Source organism: Carya illinoinensis, chromosome 13 (genome assembly GCF_018687715.1).
Source record: "Carya illinoinensis cultivar Pawnee chromosome 13, C.illinoinensisPawnee_v1, whole genome shotgun sequence".
NCBI classification, from domain to species: domain Eukaryota; kingdom Viridiplantae; phylum Streptophyta; class Magnoliopsida; order Fagales; family Juglandaceae; genus Carya; species Carya illinoinensis.
The window spans coordinates 13,007,254-13,020,722 of NC_056764.1; the positions used below are offsets into that span (position 1 = coordinate 13,007,254).

A 13,469-nucleotide genomic window follows, 5' to 3' on the forward strand; every position below is an offset into this window, starting at 1 on the left:
CATTGTGGAAGATTGTGCTGGAAGGATGGAGTTATTCCTATGATAGAAGCTTCCTAAAGCTATAGATATAAGGCTTAAGGTTCGTTTGGATACAAGAACTATTTTATTTTATACTATCTTATTATTATAATATTTGTATAAAATATAATAAATAATTTACTTTTTTTAAAATTTTAAAATAATAATATTAAAAAATAATATTTTATTTATTTTTTATTTTTTATTTTTAACTTACTATTTAAACAGTACCTAAGTTCATTTTTCCGGAGTTCGGTCTCCCATCCACGTTGACTTGCATGGCATGATTGGCATTCCACGTCATGCCACTAGCTCACGAAGAAGCAGTCGTCATACTAGAAATGAATATTTAAAAATAATAATAATAATAAAATGGCCATATGAAAAGCCCATAAGCGCCCGAGCCACCTTCGAAATGCCCTTCGGAGGATGGTTCAACACTGTAATGACCACCTTCAATAGCCGATTAGGAGCCTTGGGCCATCAGCCGGTGGCCTTCGTAGGTTTTCTTGGGTGGCTGACCACGCATTACTTATTAGATACTGTTTATTTGATTACATAAATGAGATATTTTTTAAAAGTTAAATAAAATATTATTATAATATAATTTTTAAATATTAATTTTATTTTAAAATTTAAAAAAATTATAATGATAAAATAAAATGAGTGAATTTTGATATTTTTAAAAGAAAATTAAAAAAACGTATGAGCTTTCCAAGATCCCGATGATGATTATTCCTCCATTGCTTTCAAAAAAGAAACTAAACAGAATAACAATTATCTTTGAAAAATTCTATCCACGGGTCATCTTAATCATCATCTACTCGTCATCTTATTATTTGACATCTAATAATTATATGATAATTAATAAATGATAATTATTTAATTAGAAATTTTATGTAGTCACTTTAATCATATAGAAGATAATGAAAAAAATAATAGTATATAGTATTTCTCTTGTTTCTTGCTGACTTTCTATTTCACAAACCAATAATACTCAATCCTTTGTTTTCTATTATGAGTAAAAGCACTGCTATGAATGATTGAATTTGTAAATAAATTAGTCAAGAACCTTGTTAAGGCCCAAAAATAGTACAACAGACTAGAAAGGAAGAAGGATCCATCCCGGGGCCCGTTGAGGTTAAACTGGGCCTGGATTGGTGTTTTTCTCCAATCATAAGTCTCCATTAATTTGTCCAGATTTGCCTCCTCCACCATGCACTGCCATTGCTGTCGCCGTACTCTGCCCCTCCCAATTTGACCATTGTAAGCCATGTGTCATTGTTTATATGTTAATATTTAGATAGCGTATAAAATTGATTAACTGTTTTTCCCTCTCGTTGCGGCATGCGCATGCACACACTCACAGAATACCTTAAGGAGCACTCTTGATCATCCAAAAGTTGTCGTTTCGCATTGTGAGTAAAATTCTGAATTGACCTTGGAAATAGTAATGATAGTAACAATGGAAATATTGGCCTTGTGTTTGTTACAATGTGTGGGCCCCTGGCAGTGGTTCGATGAGGCTATGCAGTATTCGTGTGTACACCCATGATAATGAACAGTCGATAAATGCAAGAAATATAAAGAAAGTAAATAGAGATAGACACGCATATTTACGTGGTTCGACACTGGGCCTACGTTCATGGAAGCTTAAAGTTAAGGATGAAAGAATCGACTATAATAAGCTTGTTTTACAATCTTTAATGATCTCTTATCCTCATTGTACAATAGAGCTCGTATATCTCTCTTCCATGTCCTGATTCTATCTCTAGAACCCATGTCTTGAAGTTGAAGAAACATTTCCGAAAAACCTAGTAAAAAAGTCCCTCTGAAGTGGTAAGTCCTTTCACTTTTATCTCTTGCCTTCTCTTGCTTTATGTCACATACCCCTCCTTTATGTCCTCTCTCCTCTTTTTTCCCTTGACACCACACCTTGCATTCCCTTACTTCTCCATCTCCTTTATCTATCTCTTTTTTTGTACTCTAGTAATAGCCTTTTGATGGATTGGGCCTTAAAAATCATTTTGGGCCTTGTAATATTTTACCCTCAAACAAACTTGATAGCATATGACTCTATTCTCTAAATGAAAAATCTGAATTCGAAACCTCTACCCTTTTGTATAAAAATAAATAAATAAATAATTGTAAATAAATTATGAATAATTGTACAAAACTTTTTCATTTTTTGAGTTTATATTTGAGTAATTGATAATATGTCTGAGTGCCTTGGAACAATATCAAGAATTTTTTTATTTTTGTTTTTCCTTCACAATCCATACCCTTTAAAAGTTTAACAATTTGCAAGGAGGTCCAATGCATAAGAATTGGATTCTTTAATTCGATTGAAATTTGAAACAATTACCAATGGATTAATTCCATAGCTTTATATTTATTGGAAAAGACTCAGAACTTATAAGAACTAACTATACAGAGATTGGCTCTCGAATTATTAGTGCCAAATAAAATCAAATATGATAAAAATGATATTATTATATTAAATTTTTTCAAATATTTATTTTTTTATTGTTATTTAAAGAAAGATATTTCTAATTTAGGAGATGATTAGACCTAAATCAAAGTTACCTAAATTAATTCTTTTGTAAAAAAGAAAGAAAGATCATAACTGATAAAAAAAAAAAATTAGAATTTAGAATAATATCAGGCAGTCGATATCGTAACACGGTCAAACAACTATTAAAGGGACTCGTTCACGGAATCACGAATCACACCTTTAGGATAAGTTTTAACCGTCAAGTTAAGCGGAGGAATGAGACTCGCTTGTCTACGTGGCAGAATCTTATGATGTCCTAGAAGACCCTCGTTTGTGTTTTGTAACTCTATCAATAGACCACTGCAAAAGTTAGAACAATCAATTGTTAGAGTATCCTCACCGGCTTTTTCATATTTAAAATAGAAAATATTAGGAACAGTTATTATTTATTATTATATACCATACATTTTATAAAAAAATATCTATATATCTTATAAAAAGTATCTTTATATCCTATAAAAAAATTATAAATATGTGGTGTGAAAATAAATAGTGGCTGATGTATAATAAATTCTTATTTAAAATATATGGTATTTTTTAATTATTAGATACAAAACTTACTTGTAACGGATTAGCTATTAACAAAATTTGTAATTTTTAGCTATAGTATTGATAAAGAAAATATTATCAAATTTGATCTACATTGTATAAAGAGTAAATCTTATTTTATTATTTTTTATAACACTCTTTTTTTTTTTCCATCTACATTCACAAACTTTCATCATTTTCTTTAAAATTAAATAGTAAAATATGATAAAATATAATATAATAATAATAATGCATAATTAAAAAATGATAAAATAAAATAAGTTAATAATTAAACAAATTAAATATTTTTTAAATTATTAATTACTCATTACTATATAATAAATAAATGAATAATCTAATGTGGAGATTTGATATGAAATAGCTAAAGTCAAATTCATCTTATATTATTTTATTGTTATATAATAATAAAAAATAGATATTCTAATGTGGGGACTTATGTAAATAAAATAGCTAAAATTTAAATTTATCTTACATTTATTGTCCTTTACATATACATAATCCATTAACAATGCTCTTAATTGAAGCTTTAGAAAAGGAAAAGGGCAAATTCAAAGGCAGGGATCACAAGAATGAAGGGTATTAAATAAGTGCATCCGCTCCAAACCAAATTTCTGCCTCTACTGCTTCCTATGTGCATTCTCATACTAAAGGACTGAGTATACTTCTCCTCAAATCCTTAATGTGAATGACTAGTGAAAATTTGCCTAAAAAAATAAAAACAAAAAAAGTCGATCCGACCTGAGTTATTCAAGTTGGGTTGGTTCGTCGTAGTGTATAGGTAGGATCGGATCAACTCCAAACCCATATAGGATTGGTCGACTTTCAAGCCTACATCATTCAGTCCAGTCGAAAAACCTCTTCATGATTTTCAAAAAATATCAAAGAAATAATAGAAAAAGGGTAGTGATAGGCTATCCATTTATTATTTATAAAGGATTTAAAATTTTTTATTTTTTTTATCATTTTATTTTTAAGTATTTTTTTAACATTCTTAATTATTAAGAAAAAATTAAATATATATATAATTTTATTAATAATCATTTTTTTAATTATTAAATAAAATTAAAAATTAAAAATATTAAATATTAAAAAATAATAAATAGATAATAAGACCGTTGTAACTCTTATCCTTTTCTATAGAAAAAAGAGTATAGAATTGATGTGGGTGGCGGCTACCCCGCTCCCAATTCATGCGGAGAATGAATTGGGCATTCTCTTTTGAGTGTAGTCTCTTACGTTGACTTGCATAGCATGATTGGCATTCCACGTCATGCCACTACCTCACGAAGAAGCAGTCGTCATACTAGAAATGGATATTTAAAAAAATAAAAAATAAAATAAAATGGTCGTATGCAAAAGCCCATGAGTGCCCGAGGCACCTGCCCTTCGGAAGATGGTACACCACTGTAATGGCCACCCTCAATAGCTGATTAGGAGCCTTGGGCCATCAGCGGGTGGACCCCATGACCTTCGGTGGCCTTCGTGGGTTTTATCGGGTGGCTAACCACGCATTATTTATTAATGTTTTCAAAAGAAATTAAAAAAAGTATGAGCTTTCCCAAGTCCCGATGATGGCTCACTGGCTATTCCTCCTATTGTTTTCAAAAAGTAACTAGACAGGATGACAACTGCCTTTGAAAATTCTATCCACCAATCATCTTAATTATCATCTACTGATCATCTTCTTATTAATAAGATGAAAAGTAATAAATAATAAATAATTTTTAATTATTTAATCAAATATTATATATATATATATAATCACTTTGATCATATTAAAAAATAATAATTTATAGTATTTTTCTTGTTTCTTTCTGGCTTTCTATTTCACAAACCAATAATACTAAATCCTTTGTTTTCTATTATGAGTTAAAGCACTATTATGAATTATTGAATTTGTAAATAAATTAATCAAGAACTCGATATATAATTTGATTCTTCAAATGAAAAATTTGAATTCGAAACTCATATTCTTTTATATAAAAAAAATGATTTATAAATAAATTATGGCTAATTGTACCAAACTTTTTTCATTCTTTGAGTTTATATTTGAGTATGTTTGAGTGCCTTGGAACAATATCAAGATTTTTTTTTTCTTTACAATCCATACCCCTTTATAAGTTTAACAATTTGCAAGGAGGTCCAATGCACAAGAATTGGATTCTTTAATTCGATTGAAATTTGAAACAATTAACAATGGATTAATTCCATAGCTTTTTATATGAATTGGAAAAGACTGGAAACTTATAAGTAGGACTGAGCAGAAATCCGAAAATCCGACTCTGACTCCGACTCCGCTCCGGCTCCGCTCCGACTCCGCTCCGACTCCGTCGGAGTCGGAGTCGGAGTTTTTTTCCCCCTGGAAGTCGGAGTCGGAGTCGGAGTCGGAGGTAGAGGTGTCCCGACTCCGATTCGATCCGACTCCGACTCCGACACACCGACTCCGACTCCGACTCCGACTTACAATCCGACTCCGACTCCGACTTCCAATCCGACTCCGACTCCGACTTCTACTCCGACTCCGACTCCGATATTGTGCATATTTTATAAAAATATTTGTTATCAATATATTAACATCTAATAAATAATAATCTATAAACATTATAATGAATAATATAAGTTAATATAGTTACTATAAGTTAATTTACATTATTAATTTACTATAAGTTAGTAAGTTACTATAAGTTAATATAGTTATTAGTTACACTATAAGTTACTAATTACTATACCTTATATAGTTAATTTACATTACTAATTTACTATAAGTTACTATAAGTTAATATAGTTATTATATAAGTTACCATACCTTATATAGTTAATTTACATTACTAATTTACTATAAGTTACTATATAAGTTACTATACCTTATGTAGTTAATTTACATTACTAATTTACTATAAGTTACTATATAAGTTACTATAGCTTATTTTATATTTTACATTACTAGTTTACTATAAGTCAATATATAATATATAGTTATATATATACTATATATATTAAGGGCTTGTATAGTATATAGTTACTATACTATGTATAGTAATTAACTATACTTATATAATATATATAGTTATACTTATATAATATAATATATATAGTTATATATTAGCTTAGTAATTAACTATACTTATATAATATATTGGAGGAGTACTTATATACTATAATATATATAGTTATATATTAACTTACTAATTAACTATATTTATATAATATATTGGAGGAGTACTTATATAATATAATATATATAGTTATATATTAACTTACTAATTAACTATACTTATATAATATATATAGTTATTCATTAACTTACTAATTAACTATACTTATATAATATATATAGTTATACTTATATAATATAATATATATAGTTATATATTAACTTAGTAATTAACTATACTTATATAATATATTGGAGGAGTACTTATATACTATAATATATATAGTTATATATTAACTTACTAATTAACTATATTTATATAAGATATTGGAGGAGTACTTATATAATATAATATATATAGTTATATATTAACTTACTAATTAACTATATTTATATAATATATATAGTTATACTTATATACTATAATATATATAGTTATATATTAACTTACTAATTAACTATACTTATATAATATATATAGTTATACTTATATACTATAATATATATAGTTATATATTAACTTACTAATTAACTATATTTATATAATATATAATAGTATACTATTAGTTAATATATATTAAATTAATATCACAATATAATTACATAATTATTAAATATATTCCCTTGGATATAACAACAATAAAAAAAATTTGTCAAATTTCTAATATATAACTCTCTAAGTTAGTAATAATTAATAAAGTAATAATTAACTAGTGATTTTTTTAGTGAGTTAATTAAATAATACACATTAAATTGTTACTTAATTTTATTTTTACTAACTTAAAATATATTTTTACTCACTTATTATTTATTAATTTATTTTTATTGTTTGGAAGTAGAATTTAGAAGTAGAAAGTCTTAAACGGCGCCGTTATTGGAAACTGGGTTGCGTGAAACGGCGCCGTTTCACGCAACCCTTTATTTTTTTTCAGATTTCTGTCACTGAAACGGCGCCGTTTGGGGTGAAAATAGCCCCAAACGGCGCCGTTTCAGTGTTTGCTATTAGGTCTTTTTGCCCCCCCTTTCTCTTCTTCCCCCCCGATCCCTTCGAGTCCCCCTGCGCCGAATGCGAATGCAGCGAATCCCTCTCTGCCTCTCTCACCTCTCATCTCAGATTCTCTCTCCCCCCCGATTCCCTCCCCTCCCCGATTCTCTGCCTCTCTCACCTCTCACCTCTCATCCCGATCTCTCTCACCTCTCATCTCAAAACCTTATTATTAGGTTTCCCGGCCCCCCCCCCCGATTCCCTCCCCTCCCCCTGCGCCGAATCACTCTCTCTCACTCTTTGATTTCTCTTTTCTGTTATGGATTTGGTTTTGGTTTTGATTTGTATTTTCGTTTTTTGGTTTTGATTCCCTCCCCTCCCCCTGCGCCGATTGCCCAATCCGTCGTTTGGGTTTGTTTTTTGAGGATTTCTCACCGACTCCGTCCTGACTCCGCTCCGACAAGTCGGAGCCGGAGTCGGAGCGGAGTCTAACACCTTCGGAGGCGGAGTCGGAGGCCAGATTCGGCCTCCGATAAAATCGGAGTCGGAGTCGGATGGCTCCAATACCGACTCCGATTCGTCGGTGCTCAGCCCTTATAAAAACTAACTATACAGAGATTGGCTCTCGAATTATTAGTGCCAAATAAAATCAAATATGGTTAAATTGATATTATTATATTAACTTTTGTTAAATATTTATGTTTTTATTGTTATTTAAAGAAAGATATTTCTAATTTAGGATATGATTAGATGCATCTAATAGATACATGGATTCGACCTAAACTTTAGTTTCCTCAATTAATTAATTTTTTCTTTAAAAGAATTAGAGCTGATAAAATTTAAAATAAGAATATTGTTTTATACAATTGTAAAATAAATAATTATAGTATAATTATTTTAAAAATTAATAAAATATTTTATTAAAAATTAAATTTTTATATAAATTTTATATTTTTTTACTTTTTAAAAAATAATTGTACAATATTTATACGTTGACAATTACCACTATCATTTCTGTTAAATAATATCATATAATCAATATCGTAATTCAGTAATACAACTATTAGAGACGGACTCGTTCACAGCTTTAGGATAAGTTTTAACTGTGAAGTCCAGCGGAGGAAGTAGACTCGCTTGTCGACGTGGCAGAATCTTACGATGTCCTTGAGGACCTTGGACCCACACCGAATCGCTTTGACAGACTTGCTTGACAAGCTATCCATCTCTCACTCTCTTTTGTTTTCTTTTCGGGTGTCGAAAGGGTTAAACGGAGCGAGCGAGCGAGAGACAGAGAGATAACGGTTTCCCCAGCATTTTCTGTCACTTTCTCTTCGCTTTCCCTCCAAGCGAGAATTTTCCAAGGAAGTTTTAGAGTTCGGTCATGGACGACCTCAACGCTGCACTCTCTGAGCAATCCCACGCGCTCAAGGTGGCCAAAACCCTAGAGTCCGACCTTGACCTCGCCTTCAAACTCCAAATGCAAGAAGCCATGAGCGCCTCCCTCGCTCTCAGCCCTTCGAGCTCGTGCGGTAAAGCGCCGAAACCGCAGCCCAACGACGTCGTATCATCTCCTTATGATGATTCCCGGGACCTTGCCGTGATGCTTATGCTGCAAGACGTGGATAGGGTCCTGCGGGAACTCGAGGATCGCAGGCAGAGCGAGCTGGAGATGAGGAAAATGCGGGAGGATCTGGACGTTCGGATTCACGATCAGAAGCTAGCGGCCGAGATTCTCAACATCCCCGACGAAGAATGGAAAATTAGCGGGGATTATTACCACCGCCCGTACGGCATGAAAGCTTCTTCATCGTCGTCTTCTTCGTCTTCGACTGTTTTGGTTGATACCGAGTGTTTTAGGTTGTATTTCAAGGGCCTGGTGAGCGAAGAGAGCGTTAGGGATATGAAGGTTACTGTGGCCGGTGCTGGGGTCGCGATATGCGATCCCGGGGATAGGCTGATCTTGGAGGTGAGGAAGAATGTGGAAGCATTGGTGGATGGCCAGGCCGTGACCGATGAAGTTGCTGAGCTTGAGGCCCTGATTGAAGGGCTTGAAAACGCTCTTAACTTGGACTTGAAAAGGCTCACCTATTTCTGCGATGACTATATGCTTTATCAATATGTGAGTCCTAACATTGCCTTTATTTGCATTTTTTGTATAAATGCTTGGTGCCTGGTGGTATTGTTTATAATTGGTAACGTGGCTTGATTGGTTGGGATTTGATGGATTTACTCTTGGTAAAAAGGACATAGGAAATGCAACCTTAAGGAAATGACAAATGTGACTAACGAGGTTTGTTGAGTGATGACAAAAGTCCATGTTTGGATACAATATTTTTCTGAAAATCTAAAAAATATTAAGGAAATTTTTTCAGACTTTTTTTGGTTTTTGTGAAAAATAATGAGGTCTATTGAAAATATGTATGGTGAAACGTTTTTCTTTGGGCCTTTGCAAAATCTTTTGCTTTTATTGTTTTCTATATGGTGGTGAGTTAAATCACGCGATGAAAATTCTTTTGATAGATGAGAATGTCTGTTGGTGATTTGGCGACGTTTGGATTTAAATTTATATATATATAAATCCAAAAAAATCTGAAAATAGTTCTAATCCAAAGATGGCCTGTGAGCTAACGTAAAATATTTGTTATGACACCCACACGTTGATAAGACTCTGGGTCATTTTGACATTAGTTGGTTGGGTTAATTGGTTGAACTGCAAACACTGAAGGTAAATTCTCATTGTGATTAGACACAGTTGTGTTACCTACACCGCAAAACGATTTTGAATTTAACTGAATAGTATTTAGCGTGTGGAGACACCTTTTAGGACGCGAGTCTGCATATGTTGCTTCATTTGAGTCGCTCCTTCAAAGTTTGTTTTGGTAGCAATGTGTAGAAGTTTCAAGGTCCAAGCATTTGGAAAAAAATGAAGGCATCCTATTATTTAATAATTTTGAGCATTTCAATTTGGTTATTATGATACTGAGTTAGCCTCTATGTTTTTTTTTTCAACAAATTTAATTATTGGCATGTGTATGTTTGTTTCAAAATCACCCTCTGGTTAGCTCTTTGGAAGTAGGTATTACCATTGTATTGTTGCTGCAAAAGAACTTCATTTTTCTTCACCAATATGATTTGCTCAGTTTGGGAAATACAATATTATATCTTATTTTTATTGTTTGGATTCTTAAAATTTAGTCCAATGATTGTGAAAGTTTTATTTGCACTTGTAAAGCCTGGTACTACTACCATTACAATAGAAACTTGTGTTTGATGCCATTGATATTTTAATTTTACCTGATTTAAGCCCGTTCCTCAGATACAAAGGTAGAGTTGGTTGACTTTGCATATATGAATACAGGTCACAGGCAGAGTACCACCACGGCAGAGCAATGTTGTGACTTTAGTCAATCAAGTTGCTCTTCTTCAAAGAAAATTTGTATTTTGCAAACCTTCTTTTGTGGCACGTAATGATATTAAGTTTGCATTTAAATCTGCAAGAGATGCTGTTGTTTCTCAAATTACTTGGACTGAAGAAACTAGCAGAGGCAAGAGTTTGAAGGAGACGTGTGTCATTTGCTTTGAAGACACTGATGCTAATAAGATGTTTTCAGTTGATGGTTGCCTGCACAGGTATTGCTTTTCTTGTATGAAACAGCATGTGGAGGCCAAGTTGCTTGATGGGAAGGGGGCAAAGTGCCCTCATGAAGGCTGTAATTCCGAGGTGAATATTGATAGCTGTCGGAAATTCTTGGCTCCTCAATTGGTTGAGGTAATGACCCAACGGATGAAGGAATCTTCTATTCCTGTTACACAGAAAATTTATTGCCCATATCCCAGGTGCTCAACATTAATGTCAAAAAGCGAGGTTTTACAATATACTAAGAACATAAATGTTACTGCTGAGCGATCAGGGCTCAGGAAATGCACGAAATGCCATTACTATTTTTGCATTAATTGCAAAGTCCCATGGCATTTTAATATGAGCTGCCATGATTACAAAAGATCAAATCCCCAACCAGAAGATGCAAAGCTCAAGTCTCTTGCAACAACAAAGCACTGGCGCCAGTGTCAGAAGTGCAACCAAATAATCGAACTAGCTGAAGGTTGTTATCACATCACTTGCAGGTACTCTATCATTCCTCCGTCCAATGGACTTTTTCTTATTCTAGTTGTGTTTTACACTCGCAAAGAAGAAATGGAGCCAACTTTTGTGCTAGAGTCATTATACTTGCAAACCGGTGTGGAGAACACATTATCCATACCGCTAATGGAAGGCCTGTCCTCCACACTGGCTTGCGCAAATATAGTTTTTCTTTGTGCTAGGGTATAGAAGAGTGGGACATGGGTAAACCTGTTTCCAGGGACTGAAAGTGCACCATGAGCTTCCGTGATAACGCTCCTGAGGTCTAAAAGGATCCAACTTCCTTGATGTAAAAGGGTTTGAGAATTCAGAAGATCCTCTCCTCCCCTTTCCAAGTGCTTATCAAAGTAGGCACGGATTGGTTACCAAAAATTAAAAATCTCATCTCATCTCATATCATCATTATAATTTTTTCAAATCTTCATATAAAATATAATAAATAATTTAACTTTTTCAAATCTCAATACAAAACTATTATTAAAAAATTATATTATAATAATATTTTATTCATTACTATTCAAAACATCTCATTTCATCTCATCTGTGTAATCAAATGGGGCCTAAGATGAAGTAGCTTCCCCCCTCCAGCCCCCCAGTTTTCTATAGCGCGTGAAGAAACAAAGATTTCATTTGGTTAGTTAAATGAATTTGTACTTTTCCTTCATTTGGTGTCGTAGTCTGCGTTATGATATATATATATATATATTTTTCTACTTCTTAAAGGGAAAAATGCATAACAAATCAGCCGTTCTTGGTTTCTTGTTTTGTGATAGTCATGTTTGTTAATGAATGAATGATTGTATTTCTCGGTGCAATGGTTTTACAGATGTGGATATGAGTTTTGCTATACGTGTGGAGCTCAGTGGAAGAACAAGAAAGCTACGTGCTCTTGTCCAATCTGGGATGAGCGTAATATTATACGTGATGGACAACGAAGACGATGATTTGGGAGTATGATGACTCTTTGTTATAGATGGCTGATAAAGCATAAGTCTGAACCAGTTTCTCTCTTCCGTATCTTCTACATTTTTTTGAATTAGCTTTGGAAAAAGGGGCAGCATGCATGTAAGTGACTGCTTAAAAAGGGCTTGCTGGTGTTATTAAGGAACTAGTTTTTGTTTTATCGTTAAAAAATATGTAGTTCCAAGCTGAAAATTTAATGGGAAAAAAACCTAAGTGCATGATTGGAATTGTGGCGGGTAATAGAGCTTTTAGCTTTAGGGTTTTAAACTGTAGAATTTAATTAATAAGCTCTGTTATTGAAAAATTATTTACTATTTCGTAATTATATGTCAAAAATAATTTTAAATAGAAATAATATAAAAAAGTGATTTTAGATGTAGAAGTGACAAAAAAAAATATTTGATTTTTTAAAGATTATAATCATATCTTTATTAGAAATTAAAGAGTAAAATTATAATTATTTGAAAGTTGGATGAATTTTTTAATCTATTGACCGTCTTTCAAATTGTAACCATGACTACTGCAGACGTTGCCAACATTTGGACCACGAACCACCCCCATCAAACAAAACGGAGAATAATAATAGGCCCAATTCACCTCCCAAATCATCATGGATTAGTTCATGTAACATATTTTACCAGAAATAATACAAACAATTTCATTTTATACCATCTATGCCAGTTATAATAGAAAAGATGTTGAAACCCCATCTTTTGGGAATCTATTTATCACGTCTTTATACTCTCGGTAGGTTTTTCTCTTAAAAAAAAAAAAGGTAGAAAAATATTTTAATCATAAAGAGATTTTACAAAAATAAATTTATAAATTGACGTAATTTGATATAATACGTCATATTGTAAGTTATTTTTATTATAAAGTAGTAACGGATTTCATGAAATCAAGTTAGTTTATAAATATATTTTCGTTTAATTTTTTTGCATACGTAATAGTTCTTAAAAAAAAAAAAACAATTTTCAGAGATTAAAAAAAATACTAATTTTAAATAAATATATGTAACTTGATTAAGTATTTGCTTTTTATTTAATAGACAAACCCATAGAGAAATTATTGAAACACAAATTCCTGTACTCTTACCTAAAAAGGT

The 13,469-nt window shown here is 32.0% G+C and overlaps 1 protein-coding gene across 1 annotated transcript; it reads left to right on the top strand.

Annotated features, from left to right (window-relative positions):
• Positions 1 to 8,498: 8,498 nt before the first annotated feature.
• On the top strand, positions 8,499 to 12,591 carry LOC122291819. Its single transcript, XM_043099810.1, has 3 exons — positions 8,499 to 9,379; positions 10,619 to 11,385; positions 12,228 to 12,591. Exons 1-3 carry the CDS (start codon positions 8,642 to 8,644, stop codon positions 12,343 to 12,345), a joined length of 1,623 nt encoding a protein of 540 aa, XP_042955744.1. The 5' UTR covers positions 8,499 to 8,641; the 3' UTR covers positions 12,346 to 12,591.
• Positions 12,592 to 13,469: the final 878 nt, after the last annotated feature.

Coding starts and splice junctions, on each gene's coding strand:
- LOC122291819 (XM_043099810.1), top strand. CDS start 8,642: ATGGACGACCTCAACGCTGCACTCTCTGAGCAATCCCACGCGCTCAAG. Junction 9,380..10,618: donor ACTATATGCTTTATCAATAT/GTGAGTCCTAAC, acceptor ATATGAATACAG/GTCACAGGCAGAGTACCACC. Junction 11,386..12,227: donor TGTTATCACATCACTTGCAG/GTACTCTATCAT, acceptor ATGGTTTTACAG/ATGTGGATATGAGTTTTGCT.